This window comes from Plodia interpunctella, chromosome 6, assembly GCF_027563975.2.
Source record: "Plodia interpunctella isolate USDA-ARS_2022_Savannah chromosome 6, ilPloInte3.2, whole genome shotgun sequence".
Classification (NCBI taxonomy): Eukaryota; Metazoa; Arthropoda; class Insecta; order Lepidoptera; family Pyralidae; genus Plodia; species Plodia interpunctella.
This window is the reverse complement of record NC_071299.1, coordinates 5,416,269-5,430,440: the sequence shown is the minus strand read 5'-3', so window position 1 is coordinate 5,430,440 and position 14,172 is coordinate 5,416,269. Positions and strand designations below refer to the sequence as shown.

The window sequence follows — 14,172 nt, the reverse complement described above, 5'->3', positions numbered from 1 at the left end:
CGACACTTGTGTTATGGGATATTAACTCAACGATAATATTTATAACAAATACATATATAGATAAACATCCAAGACCCGGGCCAATCAGAAAAAGATCATTTTCCATCATGGCCCAAACGGGGATCGAACCCAGGACCTCTTGGTTCAGTGGCAAGAACTTTACCACTGCGCCACCGAGGTCGTCGTACATTCGTAAGTATTTTAGTCACAGATTTAAGAACATTTTAGTTAAGTATTATAAATTCTTTGGCGCGGATAAAGAAGTAAAACTTGGAATCAACTGTTGGAATAAATACTTCTGTATTAAAATTTTAGTATAAAATTTTCGATAACAAACATTTACAAAAACAAATGATCTAAAACAAAAACACTCAAAAAACCGAGACTAATACAAACACCGGTAAAACTAACTAAAATATTATTCGTATTCTATTGTCAAGATGGAAGTTCAGATATCGGCTGGGAAGGCGTCAATGTCTTCGGGTTCCTTGGCCACTTCAACGATCCAGGGGATCAAGCGCCAAACACCTGTGTACTGCGCAGACTGCTCTCCCCAGCCACGACGCTCCTCCTGGACACAGTAAAAAACTCTTTGACACACAAAACAAAAACAATGAAAAATACTCAATTTCTCTGTTTATGTGGCCGAGTTTTACGGATCACTCAGTCAGACTTCGTAATAGTAAATATTTGACACTGTAAGTATTTGTGTGACGCAATGTTAACTTTATTGACATTTTATTTATTTATTTAACAACACAACAATACAATACAAGAAAGAGACAGATAGTAAATAGGAAATGAAGTGTAAAGGTTTTTATTCTATTATAGCTAGGTACCGTATTGTCAATAAAACAGCTCGTATTACAAAAGGCTCGTATTACATTCATCGGTAAAGTGTCACCTATAGTCACCCCACCTGTGCATTGACTATAAAGCGAACATGCGAGCGTTGTAATGACCAGTCTTAGCTCTGTCGTCGTGCAGTGCGGTCGTGTCCCTTTTGATGTGATGGTTGTGTTAATTCGTTCTTATTTATTTGTGATTATAAATGAAGTAGTTGTGACTGTGGTGTTACTTCGTTCCTTTTTTGACTTGGAATCGTCTATCGATTTCCTAACAGTTCATGGCTATGTTATTTTCCTTCTGTGTCTCCTCTCCGACACGGTACGGTGGTTGCCAGACCATTAGCACGCAATATATTGAGGCATATACCTGTAAATACAGAGCAAGGAGCTTTCCTCCAATCAAAAGAAGGCTGCCGTGGACAGGATCTGATTCCTCTTTGTTGTACGGTGGCAATGAAAGACAGTACACATTTTTCATAACGTGCAGCGGCTCAACTAACTTCGCTTCACTGTAACCAAGATTGTGCTTCTATAAGCTTACTATATCTTCGGCCAAATCCAACTCTTAAATTGTAAAATTCGATTTTATTTCGTTATGAACTTACTATTTTCAGATTTTTCCTTTATCTGCCTTATAATCCTTTACTTCTTACGTAACTTCACCTACAGTAGTAGGTCAACGGGGAGTAGTTCCCTTATGGGATTCAAAATCCCTTGTGAGATAGCAAAATATGCAATTTTCATATTGACTTCAAGGGATTTTAATACAGTTAAAAATTTTCTGGTGTATATTATAGATTTCAACTTGATACCTCGTTTTTGAGAAAAAAAATCTTGACAACGAAGTGTTAAATTTTTACGTTTTAAGGTAAGGTGAAGTAACCCTATGGTTTTATTTGTAAAATAAATAATTTTACTAAATTTTTTTTATACTTACTTGTATCCAATATTTCCAGGACAATGGTTGGAGTGAAGTATGTCATTGTATTCCATCAAAGGATGTGTTGGTATTTCACTTTCTGGATATTTTGAGGCATATCTATTATTCGAAAAGAAACACAATATTAAGAACACATAATTTCTGTTCACATAATTTTATTCTGATAATCATTTCAATAGTTACCTGTCTAAACCCCAACCAACTGCTGTACCTATAGCTCCTTCTGGATGTGTCGTGAACTGATGACCCATCACTGTTATAGGTGCCCAACCAGGACACGCGGACATCATATTGCCCACTACTTGAATAGCACCTAAAAGTTTTATTAGTGTTAAGTGGGTATGAGTTGTCTTATCTTAAGGAATAAATGAAAACTACATTATACATACCAATATTGTAAAGAAACTGTCGTCTTCTATCTTTAAGGTTGAATTTAGGATGAACAAGAGTGTATTTAACGTAAGCAATCCGTTCTGGCTGCCTCCACGTGGCCCCACAGTACGTGATAAAGGCAGACCGACCTTCCAATGATGGCTCGCGACGATGCTGCCGCGACAAGCAAGACCCAGCAGTGATTAGCCAATGCTGGCTTACCGCTGCTGCATCACAGAGTATCTAAAAAAATTGCGGATAAGAATCAACTTGAAAGGGAAATATTTTTTTTTAATATAAAATACTGTGCCCGTGGGAAAAAGATGCGGGTGAAGCCGTGGGTAAATGGTTTTTTAATATAATACTGTGCCCACCCTTTGTCGTTTGCTTGGTAATCAGTCAACCATTGTTTATATTTTTTAGATAAAGAAAAAAATAGTATAAATATTATCTTTGAAAGCAATAAAGCGATATACAGACCTGAGATGGCTCATACACATAAACTGCCGCAAAAGGATAACGAGACCACGAAGCAATTTTACTCATATCAACATATGATTTATGTTCAGTTGATTCACTTCGTTTTGTATTTAACGGATACATAGAAGTAGTTAATTTTATCTGCGCAATGTAGTCTTCTATCATTGGAGATGAACTTTTGGTATTTGTTTTCTGTGGTAGTAATGTTTTCGAAAATGTCATAGTTTGCGATAATCTTTTGACATTTACTTTATTTTCTAGTTTCTCCTCTTCTTTACTTATATATTCGTTTTTATTGATATGTTTCTTAGCTAAATATTTAGGAATGTTTTTGTCATGACCACTATTTATATCAACATGTTCTAGTGAAAGTTTTTCAACGTTATGTTCATCTTGGAGACTATTGTTCTGGTTCTGTTCAGTGTTTTGATTTACATCACAAAACATATCTAAGTCATTTTCAGTTTGCCGATCATATATTTCAAAAAATTTTATTCTATCGTTTAATGTTGAAGCTATCTCATTTGAATAACTCTCGGTGACAATATTAGGAGTATTTGTAGTTGTCGCGCTTTCTGTTGTAGATTGTGTTGAGAGTGGACACGTTTCATCTTTATAATCGTCTACTACTTCTAAATTTTGTGACCGACGGCGTTTTATTTTTGAAGTACTATTTTCATAATTTAATGTGTCCCATAACAATGAATGCTTGTAATTGTTACTATAAAGAAAAGGGTAGGCGAGTCTCTTAATATGATGATCTCTAAATGCGCTTGATGTCTTATAAGAGGCTGTATTTGGAACTACTGCATGCTTTGTTCGAGGTGAAATGTTTACGTGAAACGCTAGGACTGGAGAAAGGGTTATAAGTGATTCAATTTTTTTCAACGAATTTTGTGGGCGATTTCTGATATATTCGGAATTTAATTGTGAAGAATGGTTTTCCTGGTCTAATCTCGGACCATCGATTTCATCTAAATAATAAAATTCTATGTAACTTTCCGTTGGTTTGTTTCGATAGGTTTCAGAGTTTTTGTTGGTTGACCGTTTAGTCAAATATGTCTTAATATCATTGTTCCAAGTAGAGGTGGTAGTAGTGGTAGAAGAACTAGTAGTAGTAGTTGACCTAGACTCTGTATCAAGAAATACTTTAGTTTTTCTCCATATCATATTAACTATTTCATATTGCTTTCGGCTTACTCTTCCTACTTGCCACTTTTTCTTTGTCTTTATGGTAAACATTCCAGTTGTATCAGTAGTTTTGTCTGTATTATCAGTAGTATCATTACTATAGACTGAGGTGTTATCAAGATTTTCAAGTGATTTAGGTTCAGGTCCAAAAATCCCTCGACCTTGTCGCCTGGAGTTTTTAAATGCTCCACTAGGTAAACAATTTGCCGATAAATTCATCACTGCTACAATAAATATTTCAGCTGTTATTAAAAATAAAAACATTTTTAAATTTATTGTTAATTAATATTGGAAAAAGTAATAATAAAAATTAAACAGCAAAAGCTACATAATCACACCTTTTGATTGAAATTTTAGCACTGTCAAAGTATACAGCCGAATGGAATCCGTGTGTATGCTTGGATTAAGCATAGATTTAGGCAACGCGCGCGGCCTTATCTCTGAGTCCAAGAGAGCCAAGAGTTAGTAGGTACGCAAAGTACTTACTAAATCCATGGTACCTACTAATTCCATGGCCAAGAAAATACAATAAATGAATGGCACTGAGAAGTATACATAGGACATAGAGAAAAAAAATCTTTATTTATTTACACAGATATAAGAATACATATTATGTAATGTATCTATATGTGTGTTTTTTATAACTCGTATTCTTAGGAAACGAATTATTAGAATTAATTCCTTGGAACTATGTAGTATTCCTTGGAAGTCTTCCAACATTCTAACCTGGAAGGAAGTGTTCCAACAGACGGACAAAAAATGGTACTTTTTAATATTTGAGATACGAAAATCTAAAAAGAGGCCATGGAGTCCCTATATTAAAACTGAGCTTTTTTTACATATTTTTCATGATTATAGCACTGACATTTAAGCATAACTCAAGTTATGCTTATGTCTTCGGACTATAGCCGGTTTATGATTTATGAGGTAACTTTACTTAAACTTGTAATAATCTTTAAAATATACTGTATTGAAATTTCTTAATCCCGCCTTTAACGAACCTTAACGTCTTCTTGTCATCATAAATGCAAATGCGTTTATTTGCTTCGCAAATAAATAACAATAATAATAAAGTGTTGGATCTGTATCCCCACGCAAGCCTCTGAAAGGACCGGACTTAGTGCCGTGAATTTTTAAAAGGAGAAACATAATAATAATAACAAATCTGTGATTTGTTTGTATCCCAGTTTTCTCGATTTATTTAAATAGTTATATATTAGACTACGTGTCGTCCGGTAGTGTAGTTCCTGGTCTAATATCAAATTAGCTGGATCTATTAGATAATGCACCCAGTATTTACCCCAGCTTATTCTACAAAAGTCCGTCGCAACTTCAACTAAACGATGGATTTCGCGCCGAAATATTCCGGACGACATTGGGAAAATATTGGGTGTAAATCCATCTCTGCCAGGATTCGTCTATCTTGAATTGTATCTTCTTGAAAATGCAATAAATAAAGCCTTTTTGTACTTTTAGTTTTTTCCTAATTATTCAAGTTGACATTTGCATTTGGCATTTGTTAGTATATTTTTTGTCATACAAAATTTTTGTTATAGGGATATTTAGAAAGAAATAAAGGTATTTAACACATTTATACTATGTTTTTCGTAGCTCGGGGCGCGATTTCTTCATTAAGCATCTTTCGCCGTAGCTTGTCAGCAAATAGGTCATCTACTGCTATTTGCTGTTAAATCGATATTTCTATATAAATTGTAGTTTATAAACATTTATACATCCGTTTAGTTTTCTTTTCCAGTATCCACATATCTTGCGTCGTGAAATATTATGAGTGATATTCCATACACCAACTACAAACCAGAAGGTAATATCTTGTACCAATACCTACTGATACTCTTCCTAGTGAGTTTTAGAAATGTCAGGCAGACTTTGATAAAGAATAGTATCGATGATTGAAGAATAATGTCGACCTCGGTGGCACAGTGGTAAAGTGCTTACCACTGAACCGTGAGGCCCGAGTTCGATCCCCGTTCGGGTTATGATGGAAAATTATCTTTTTCTGATTGACCCGGATCTTGGATGTTTATCTATATATGTATTTGTTATAAAATATACTATCCTTGAGTTAGTATCCCATAACACAAGTCTCTATCTTAATTTAGGGCTAGTTCAATCTGTGTGATTTGTCCTTATGTTTATTATTTATTGATCTCTCTTTATAGTCATGTACCTCATGAGTTTCTCTATCTTACATACAAGTTAAACCTATAATCAACCAGATTGCAGCTTTCCTCACGATGTTTTCCTTCACCGGAAGTAAGTGGTGGTCAATGGAAACTATTATTACATGAATCAGATTGGTATACAAACCCATGTGGCACGAGTAGGACTCAAACCTGGCACAGGCAGTTTTAGCCATTACATTGGTTTGTGGAAAAAATAAGCGGATTTAAGCAACTGTGTTAGGAGTCATGTGGCTACTAAGATGTACTCTACTGTGATTTTTACATTGTTTTAGGCGTGACAATGAATTCGACTCCAATTGCTCTGAACAAGGCAGCCATGCGGAAGTACGAGGACCTGGAGGTCCCGTGCGAGTGCGTCCTGGCCAGCTACGTGTGGGTGGACGGCACCGGGATAAACCTCAGGTCCAAAGACAGGACGTTCGATTTTGTCCCAAAGACCATAAAAGGTACGGCCATTTGTATTTAGGCAGCTGATAGGGAACAATAGAATTATTATGATAAGCGTATTATGGGACTGTAAATAAAACTGCACTTATTGCAGCACTGTGTAACCTTTTATTTATTAAAGTAAAAAACATTATCTATAGATACTGGACATCCATAAATATAGCTTAGATAGCCGTCTCGGCTGCAGTCTCAAGAATCACAGTAAAAAAAGGCGGCAACCGTACGTAATGTCATTAGATATTGACTTGTGTGACAATGACAGCTTAATACAAAATACAACACAAGCGTGACCCATGGAATCAGTCGGTAGGTATATACGAAGTACTTACTAAAACCATGGCGTGACCAGGTGGAGTACTCGCGACGACTCTCAACGAGAGAACTCAACGGTTTATAGCACAGAGATTATTTTTATCGATCACTGAATGCAACGATCTCTCTTGTCTTTGTTGATGATTTTTAGCATCGATATTTTTAAATGAAATACCTTGCTTACTCTCTCTTGTGAATAACTTACGCAGACAAATTAATTTACCTCTTAAGCAACTGTTCTTAGATAGTTCGTCTCTAAAGAAAGTTTTATCTTGGAATGCATTTTTAGTATTTGCGTTCCTAGTATCTTCGTTCGTTGAGGAATGTGTTACTATTTTTTTCCCTATTTTTCTGCCGTTGCACGTTGAGCCCAAACGATTGACTGCGATTTTTTAATAAATATTGTGTTTGAAGAGGATGTTGATGAATTTAGTTCAACGGGGGTAAAATCATAAAAATACACCCCTTAAAATAAATTGAAAGAGATGGGTCCTGTCGTGAGAATAACAAGGAAAATACACTGAAATAAATCTCCATCAACGTCACATCGGACCAGTTTCGTATTTCACCTTTGCTGAAACCGTCAGAGGAGCCATACGAAAAATGATTTATTTTTCACAGTCGCAAACCGTGGCTGGATTACAGCTGAATACGATTGAATTTCTCAAACGAATAGTAATTAATAAGATAAATCTAAGCCTATGTAACTAAGTAATTAATAAGATAATCTAATCTAAACCTACCCTAAAATAAAAAAGCCCTTAAAAATTTTCACCCAATCCGGCTTAGGAAACTGAGAATTATTACTTGTTAGAGAAAGGTGTAGAGATTGTTAGGATATCATTTCTCATGAAGGAATATATAATAAGCATAATACTGAATACGTAGCTAACTAAGTAAACTTAAAGTACGTGTGAAAGTACTATATAGATGTTTATTTATCATTAGAATAGTATTAATAGTAGCAGATTACAGTATCTATATGCTTAATTAAATATTTACTATAAGGTACCTTTACCCGTGAAAGATAATAAGAAATGTAGTCTCCACATAATATGTGAAGACTACAAATAAAGCCAATTTCATAGGTATCGTTTATTCAAATACGTCTTTCAGATCTACCGATTTGGTACTTCGACGGCAGCAACACTGGGCAAGCCAATCCGGATAATTCAGACACGTTTATTTTCCCCGAGAAGATTTACCACGACCCGTTCCGACGAGGCAGCCACATCATGGCCCTGGCTGACACCTACACACACAATTACCAACCGACTCGTTAGTATACAATTAGGGTTGAATACAATATTTAATTAATCAATTTTCTCCAACCAACAAATAGGGCGTATCGTCTAGTCATGCATAAAATTTTTAAAACATTTAATTTAGTTTAATGTTTTAATCTACGCCCAACATTTTATATAAATGTACTTTGAAGACAGGAAATATTGTTAGATATTTACAAAATAAAGTCTAATTGGTTACAAATACAAGAAGTAACCTCTTTATCTTTGTAAACACGAAGCTCGAAAACATTTTTTTCATTTGGAATGGAGAATTTTCTTGCAAGGAATAATTTAGGCGCGGCATCGTGTCGTGGCTTTGCTGAATAAATATTTGTTTAGTCTTAGCAGTCCACAATTTTTGTCAAATTACATTTTTTCGCGTTGGTGATTGGTATAACAATATATTTTTATTTTATTCGAAGTCTCGTTCATACAAGATCTTTATGCAAGCGTCGGAATGGAACATATAACCTGTACCCATGTATTGTTTCACATGACAGTAACGCTTTTCCAATGCTACTTTTTTCGAATTTTGCGATGGTCAGTTGAATTGAACTTAGGGCCTTTTTTTATCGCTTTCAAGATAAGTGATGTTTGAGCTGTCCAACGCGTAATACAAAAAAGTAGCATTGCAAATGTGTTGCTGTCTTATGTATATAGTGCAGCAGTTACTACTGCTGCAGCTGGTTTGATATTATTTTTGAGTATTTACCAAACTTTTCAATTGGTAGCATCAAACTTTCGTAAAAACTGCGTGATGCTCACCGAGAAGGCTGACGTTGAGGAGCCCTGGTTCGGGTTCAACCAGGAGTTCTTCCTGACCACCACGGACGGCCGCCCCCTGGGCTGGCCCGCCGGAGGATTCCCCGCCCCGCCTGGCCCCTACTATTGTGCTATCGGCGCCAATAAAATTGTAGCTAGGGACCTGATGGAAGCCTTTTACAGGTAATTTAAATGCGTTTGGGTGTTCGCATAGTGAACTACAAAAAAGGGTAAATAGGAAATGGACGCTATATTCTTTGTAAACCACTTAATGCTCTGGTAAAGCTGTAGCAAATTTTTAAAGAGATAAACAAGAAAATATTTACTTACACAAATATGATAATGGTCATTTTATTTATTTCTTATCTGGCATAAAAACGAAAGGGTTCATACTTTTAGAAATAAATTATTAAAAGTAGACTTATCTATTTACAGATGTATTTAACTTCTAATCAAAAAGTGAAAAATATCTTCATCCTGGAGATTTTTTAAAAACAAAGTACACTATGCTATTCCACATTACAATCTATCCGTGCACCAATTATCATCGAAACCCGTCTAATACCGTCAATTTGTGTATTAGAGTAATAACATCAAATTCGAGTGACAAACAAGCTCACCCTATCACACACTTTTAAACTTTCCCAATTTTAATATTATTAAGATTTATCTCTGTTTCTTGTTGCCTAGGTGTTGCCTGTATGCGGGAATTAGTTTGAATGGAATAAATCCAGGAACGACGCCCTCTCAATGGAATTTCCAGGTAGGTACAAATATTTACACAATACTAAAAAAACTGAACTGAATCGAAAATACTTACCTAAAAATTTTTTATGAAACGTTAAGATTGCAATCCTTATTGCTATTTTATGTTTGAACTGTAAGAAAAATTCAGTTATGAGCTTTGAAAATAAAAATGCAGTTAAATGGATTCGTAAATAGAAAACGAATTGTTTCCTGCAACGGAAACTAGTTTCATTCTTTACTGTCAAGAATTTTCCACAAAGGTTCTTGCAATCTACAAATGCGCAATACTAAGTTGATGAAATACCAAAAAAAATGGTTTGAAATGTCATTTAAATGATGTATTTATTTAATTTTGACAAATCATTGTTAAGGTACTTTAAAACATTTTCATTTATTTTTAACTATCACAGTAATTAACATTTAATTGCGATAGTTAAAAAATAAATTCCTGGATCTTTACGATAATCTTTTCGACCACTTCTATTATAGTTATTTTTCAGTAGATATTCGATGTACCTAACATCTGAATAAATTTTATTACGTTACTTATGTGATCAGTGGCACGGAACGAAATTGTGCATTGATCGGTATTTCTGGTGGTTTGCATATTTTTTATGAAATGATTTGTGTTGATTTTTATTAGTAAAAAAATTAATTGATATTTTGCTGTACAATTTAATTGACTAACACACCTTTTAAGATTTATACCCAACTAACACGATATAGTTATTGACTGAAATAAATTATTTATTATAGGTAGGACCAAATCCGGGTATTCGCGCTGCGGATGACCTGTGGATGGCGCGCTACATATTGGCGCGACTGGCGGAGGAGTACGGCACCGTCGCCAACTTCGACCCCCAGCCCGTACCCGACTGGCCCGGCAATGCCACTTTCTGCTACTTCTCCTCAAAAGACATGAGAGAAGACGACGGGATTTTGTAAGTTATTGTAGCTGACTTTGTTTTTTATTGGTTCAGCTGGACTTCTTTATATGACACGGTAGCCGCTCTACTGTTAATTATCTTCCAAGGACATGAAAGAAGAAATTTTTTACGTTTTCTTTGATTTCTGATGCTTTGTTAGTCTAGGAAAACCAGCACGTTATAGTACTTAATTCAGCCTTCAGCACAGCCTGTGTTTGAGTGGCTATTCAAAGATACTATATTTCTCCTCCGAGAAGAGAGGATTTTGTTAGTAAACTTCTACTTAATACTACTACCTACTGGACTACCTTAGCAAATTTTCAATAGGAGTTTGAACTTCACAAGATTATTATTGAATGTTATAAATAAACTACAGGGATGAGCTCTATTCGTACAATCGTGGAATATACGAACATTCTTGGAATAGACGAAATTGGAAAGGTGTGGAAAATGTCAAGTAGGCTCTTATAAACGCAATAATATTGAAAATATAACTCTATATTCTGGCTGCAGTCCAAAGCCGTTTAGTAGAAAAATAAAATGGATAGGTAGTTTTAAACTTTAATAAAACTGGAAATACTCTGAACAAGAGATCCGCAATTGCAACACAATCTAGAAACTATTTTGCAATTCAACTGCAAGTACCTAAAGGATAACTTAAATCGAATCTTGAAAACTGAATTAATTTTTAAATGTAGATAAGTAAAAAAATATATAAGTATTGGCTTCAACTTGTATTCAACAAGTTGTATTAAATCTAGGTAGTCTTAATTAAACTATTAAGCGTCTGGCACCAATCGTAGAAACCACAATCAGAATAGGTACTAAATTTATTTTGTATTTTTATTTCAAATGATAGGTGTCTCTACTTTTGTTTTGTTTCTTTGTTATTGTTTAAATCTGGAACTATTAGCTTGACAGTTATAATAGAATTTACTTTATGTGAATTGTCGTCCATATAATATAGTCATGGATGAAAATGGATATATAGGCATCCTTACAGAAAGTTTCTAGTTGTCTTTCAACTTATGTTTATGTAGAACCTCAAGTCATGAAACAATAATTTATCAATTCTCTTGAAAAACAACCATTTTATAACAATTGAATATCATGGGTACACAATATTAGGACTGTCTATTCCGTCACTTGTTTGTTTATTTAGCTCCTATCATATTGTTTACTTTAGTACCAAGAATTTCTGGTAAGAAATACTTTTATTTTATTATGATAAATATAACTGTACAAATAAATGTACTTGGTTATCTTCAAGGAAATCTCTTTTAATAGGAAACTATTTTTTTTGCAGATGTTGTGAAGTTAATACTGGATTCTAACTTAAAAATTCTTTTCGTATATTTCGTTACTTCTTAAGATTTTTTAAAAAGTACCATAGTAAGAGTAGCTTCATAGATTCTGCCACACGTTAATAGATATTTTATTTTTTAGTTTAATATTATTATTTTTAGGGTTATTGAACGAGCGATTGATAAGCTGGCTCGTCGGCACGGTGCTCACATCAACGAATATGATGCCAATAACGGTGCGGACAACGCCAGGCGGCTCACCGGCAAGAATGGGATGCCCCATATCAGGGACTTCACTGCAGGTACCTGTATATGTATAGCTGACTATATGTAATACCGGATACTGATTGGGATAATAAAGGCTAAGATGACAACGCTGAAGGCGCTGACTTGAAATTTGGTTAGGTTTTCTGCAAATGAACGTATTATAAAGGGGTGAGATTGTTTATGGGGGTGCCAATTGTTGTAAAAGCACAAAAAAATCACTAAAATCAAGCTAAGTCGTAGCAATTAAATAAAAATGTGAGAAATGGTCGCGGCCATAATACGCAGCGATCAATTGGTGATTATTCAAATTCTGATTGATTGATTCTTTATTTGATTGTCTTTGTCCAAGTATACGTCTGAATTTCGATCTTTACAATAAAACAATACCCAAATTATTGATGACCGTTACTCGAAATTCACAATTCCTAGAAATGTAAGCTATAAATTGTTTATAAATTGACTTTTGATATAAAACATCTCATAGTCGTTTGTGAGAGTATTTTATATATTTATTTATTCAAACTTACCTTTCTAAATGGTACAAAAGGCGGATTTAATGCTAAAAGCATTCTCTAACAGTAAACCTTCTGAAAAAACTGAAAAAACTGAAAGATTATTCACAGCGATAGGGTGGTATATTAATATTCAACCTGAATTTTATTTCTATGCTACATTACAGGCGTTTTTCGCCTCTTGCTGATAATATATCAGATAGTGTTTCAAAAGTGTTGAACAGGGCTAACTGACATCATTTCAGACACATATATGTAGAAGTTAGTATATGTGTCAGATTACAATATGATATTTTATCAGCAAGCGGTGTAGAAGTTAAATACTTAGTTAAAACATGGCGGTAATGTCCAGGTGTCGCAAATAGGAGTTGCTGCGTTAGGATCCCCAGGCAAGTCTCCGAAGACAAGAAGGGATACCTAGAGGATCGACGACCGGCCGCCAATGCAGACCCCTACAGAGTCATATCTATCGTACTTAGAACTTGCATATTCGATGAATAATATGTTACGATGGCTTGTGTCAACCGGAGCTCAGAATATAATAGACGTTTTGTAAATTGATCAATTTGTATAAAGTGTTTATTCTGCTTCATTCTTTTTTCTATATTAGTCTTATTGTTGTTGTTAATTAAACTGGCTCAGCAATAATATTTTTTTCATAATACTTAGATACTAAAGACTAAGCGAAATACAAAAGTTTGATTTTTATTATGTCTGTACATGATATATTTTCAGCAAAAGGACAAATAACTGAAGCCATTGAAGTGGCTCAATTCAGGTAAGAAAATATTTTTTATTTAGCACAAAGTAGAATGATATCGATCTAATACCATTTTATGAACGTTTCAAAAAAATCTCTACTTTATCTCTGCAAGTTTATGAGCTAGAACTGCCTTTCTTGAGCCTGCTCGTGCTTTACGAGCGTGAATATTCGCATCTTAAATTATAAGTTTACCGGAGAATGCAATTTTATACCGTAACTCCCGCCATCCGTCTTTTGTTGCCTCGCTTTAATTCTGAACATTGCAATATTTTGTGATATACCCGGGTTCATACATTTTCCCGAACTCAGGCTATTAATCTCATATAACTCAATAGCAACGTGTTTTAGTGTTGCAAAGTTCATTGAACAAGACCCTGTTATTGCTTGCAGTTAATGATAATAAAGATTCATTCTAATTTCGAGTTCCTTTCGAGATTTTGCTTTTAGTCGTTTCAAAGACATATAAATATGACTAATATTTCATTAAACGAAGTTGTTCAAATTTGTTCTCTTACATCAGATATTAATAATGAATTTAATTTAATTAAACCTTACAACATAACGATTTCTTTTTCGTAAACATGTACCTAAGTACATATAGAATTTGCAAATAACTTTATTTTTATCTCATACATGACATGAAATAACTTTATATTTATCTCGTACATGGTAAGGTATAAGAGAATTAAAAAGCTGCGAAACATCTCAACCGTCACCTACCAAATAAATAAACTTTGAAAATAACCGCAAAATGATATCACACGTTTCCGATGTTTATTGTACCAGCTATTTTTGCCCAAATCGTTGCTAA

At 34.4% G+C, this 14,172-nt stretch overlaps 2 protein-coding genes across 2 annotated transcripts; one reads left to right on the top strand and one right to left on the bottom strand.

Moving 5' to 3' along the window:
• Positions 1-276: 276 nt before the first annotated feature.
• LOC128670876 (uncharacterized) lies at positions 277-4,288 on the bottom strand. Its single transcript, XM_053746891.1, has 6 exons — positions 2,641-4,288; positions 2,178-2,403; positions 1,972-2,101; positions 1,786-1,887; positions 1,216-1,357; positions 277-571 (listed from the first exon to the last, which is right to left on the bottom strand). The coding sequence occupies exons 1-6, from the start codon at positions 4,093-4,095 to the stop codon at positions 449-451; spliced, it is 2,178 nt and encodes a 725-aa protein (XP_053602866.1). The 5' UTR covers positions 4,096-4,288; the 3' UTR covers positions 277-448.
• A 1,024-nt stretch (positions 4,289-5,312) lies between these two features.
• LOC128670877 (glutamine synthetase 2 cytoplasmic-like) lies at positions 5,313-13,306 on the top strand. The gene is made up of 9 exons (XM_053746893.1): positions 5,313-5,409; positions 5,588-5,653; positions 6,308-6,481; positions 7,911-8,072; positions 8,812-9,025; positions 9,533-9,609; positions 10,350-10,530; positions 11,982-12,121; positions 12,951-13,306. Exons 2-9 carry the CDS (start codon positions 5,617-5,619, stop codon positions 13,097-13,099), a joined length of 1,134 nt encoding a protein of 377 aa, XP_053602868.1. The 5' UTR covers positions 5,313-5,409; positions 5,588-5,616; the 3' UTR covers positions 13,100-13,306.
• The last annotated feature ends 866 nt before the right edge of the window (positions 13,307-14,172 follow it).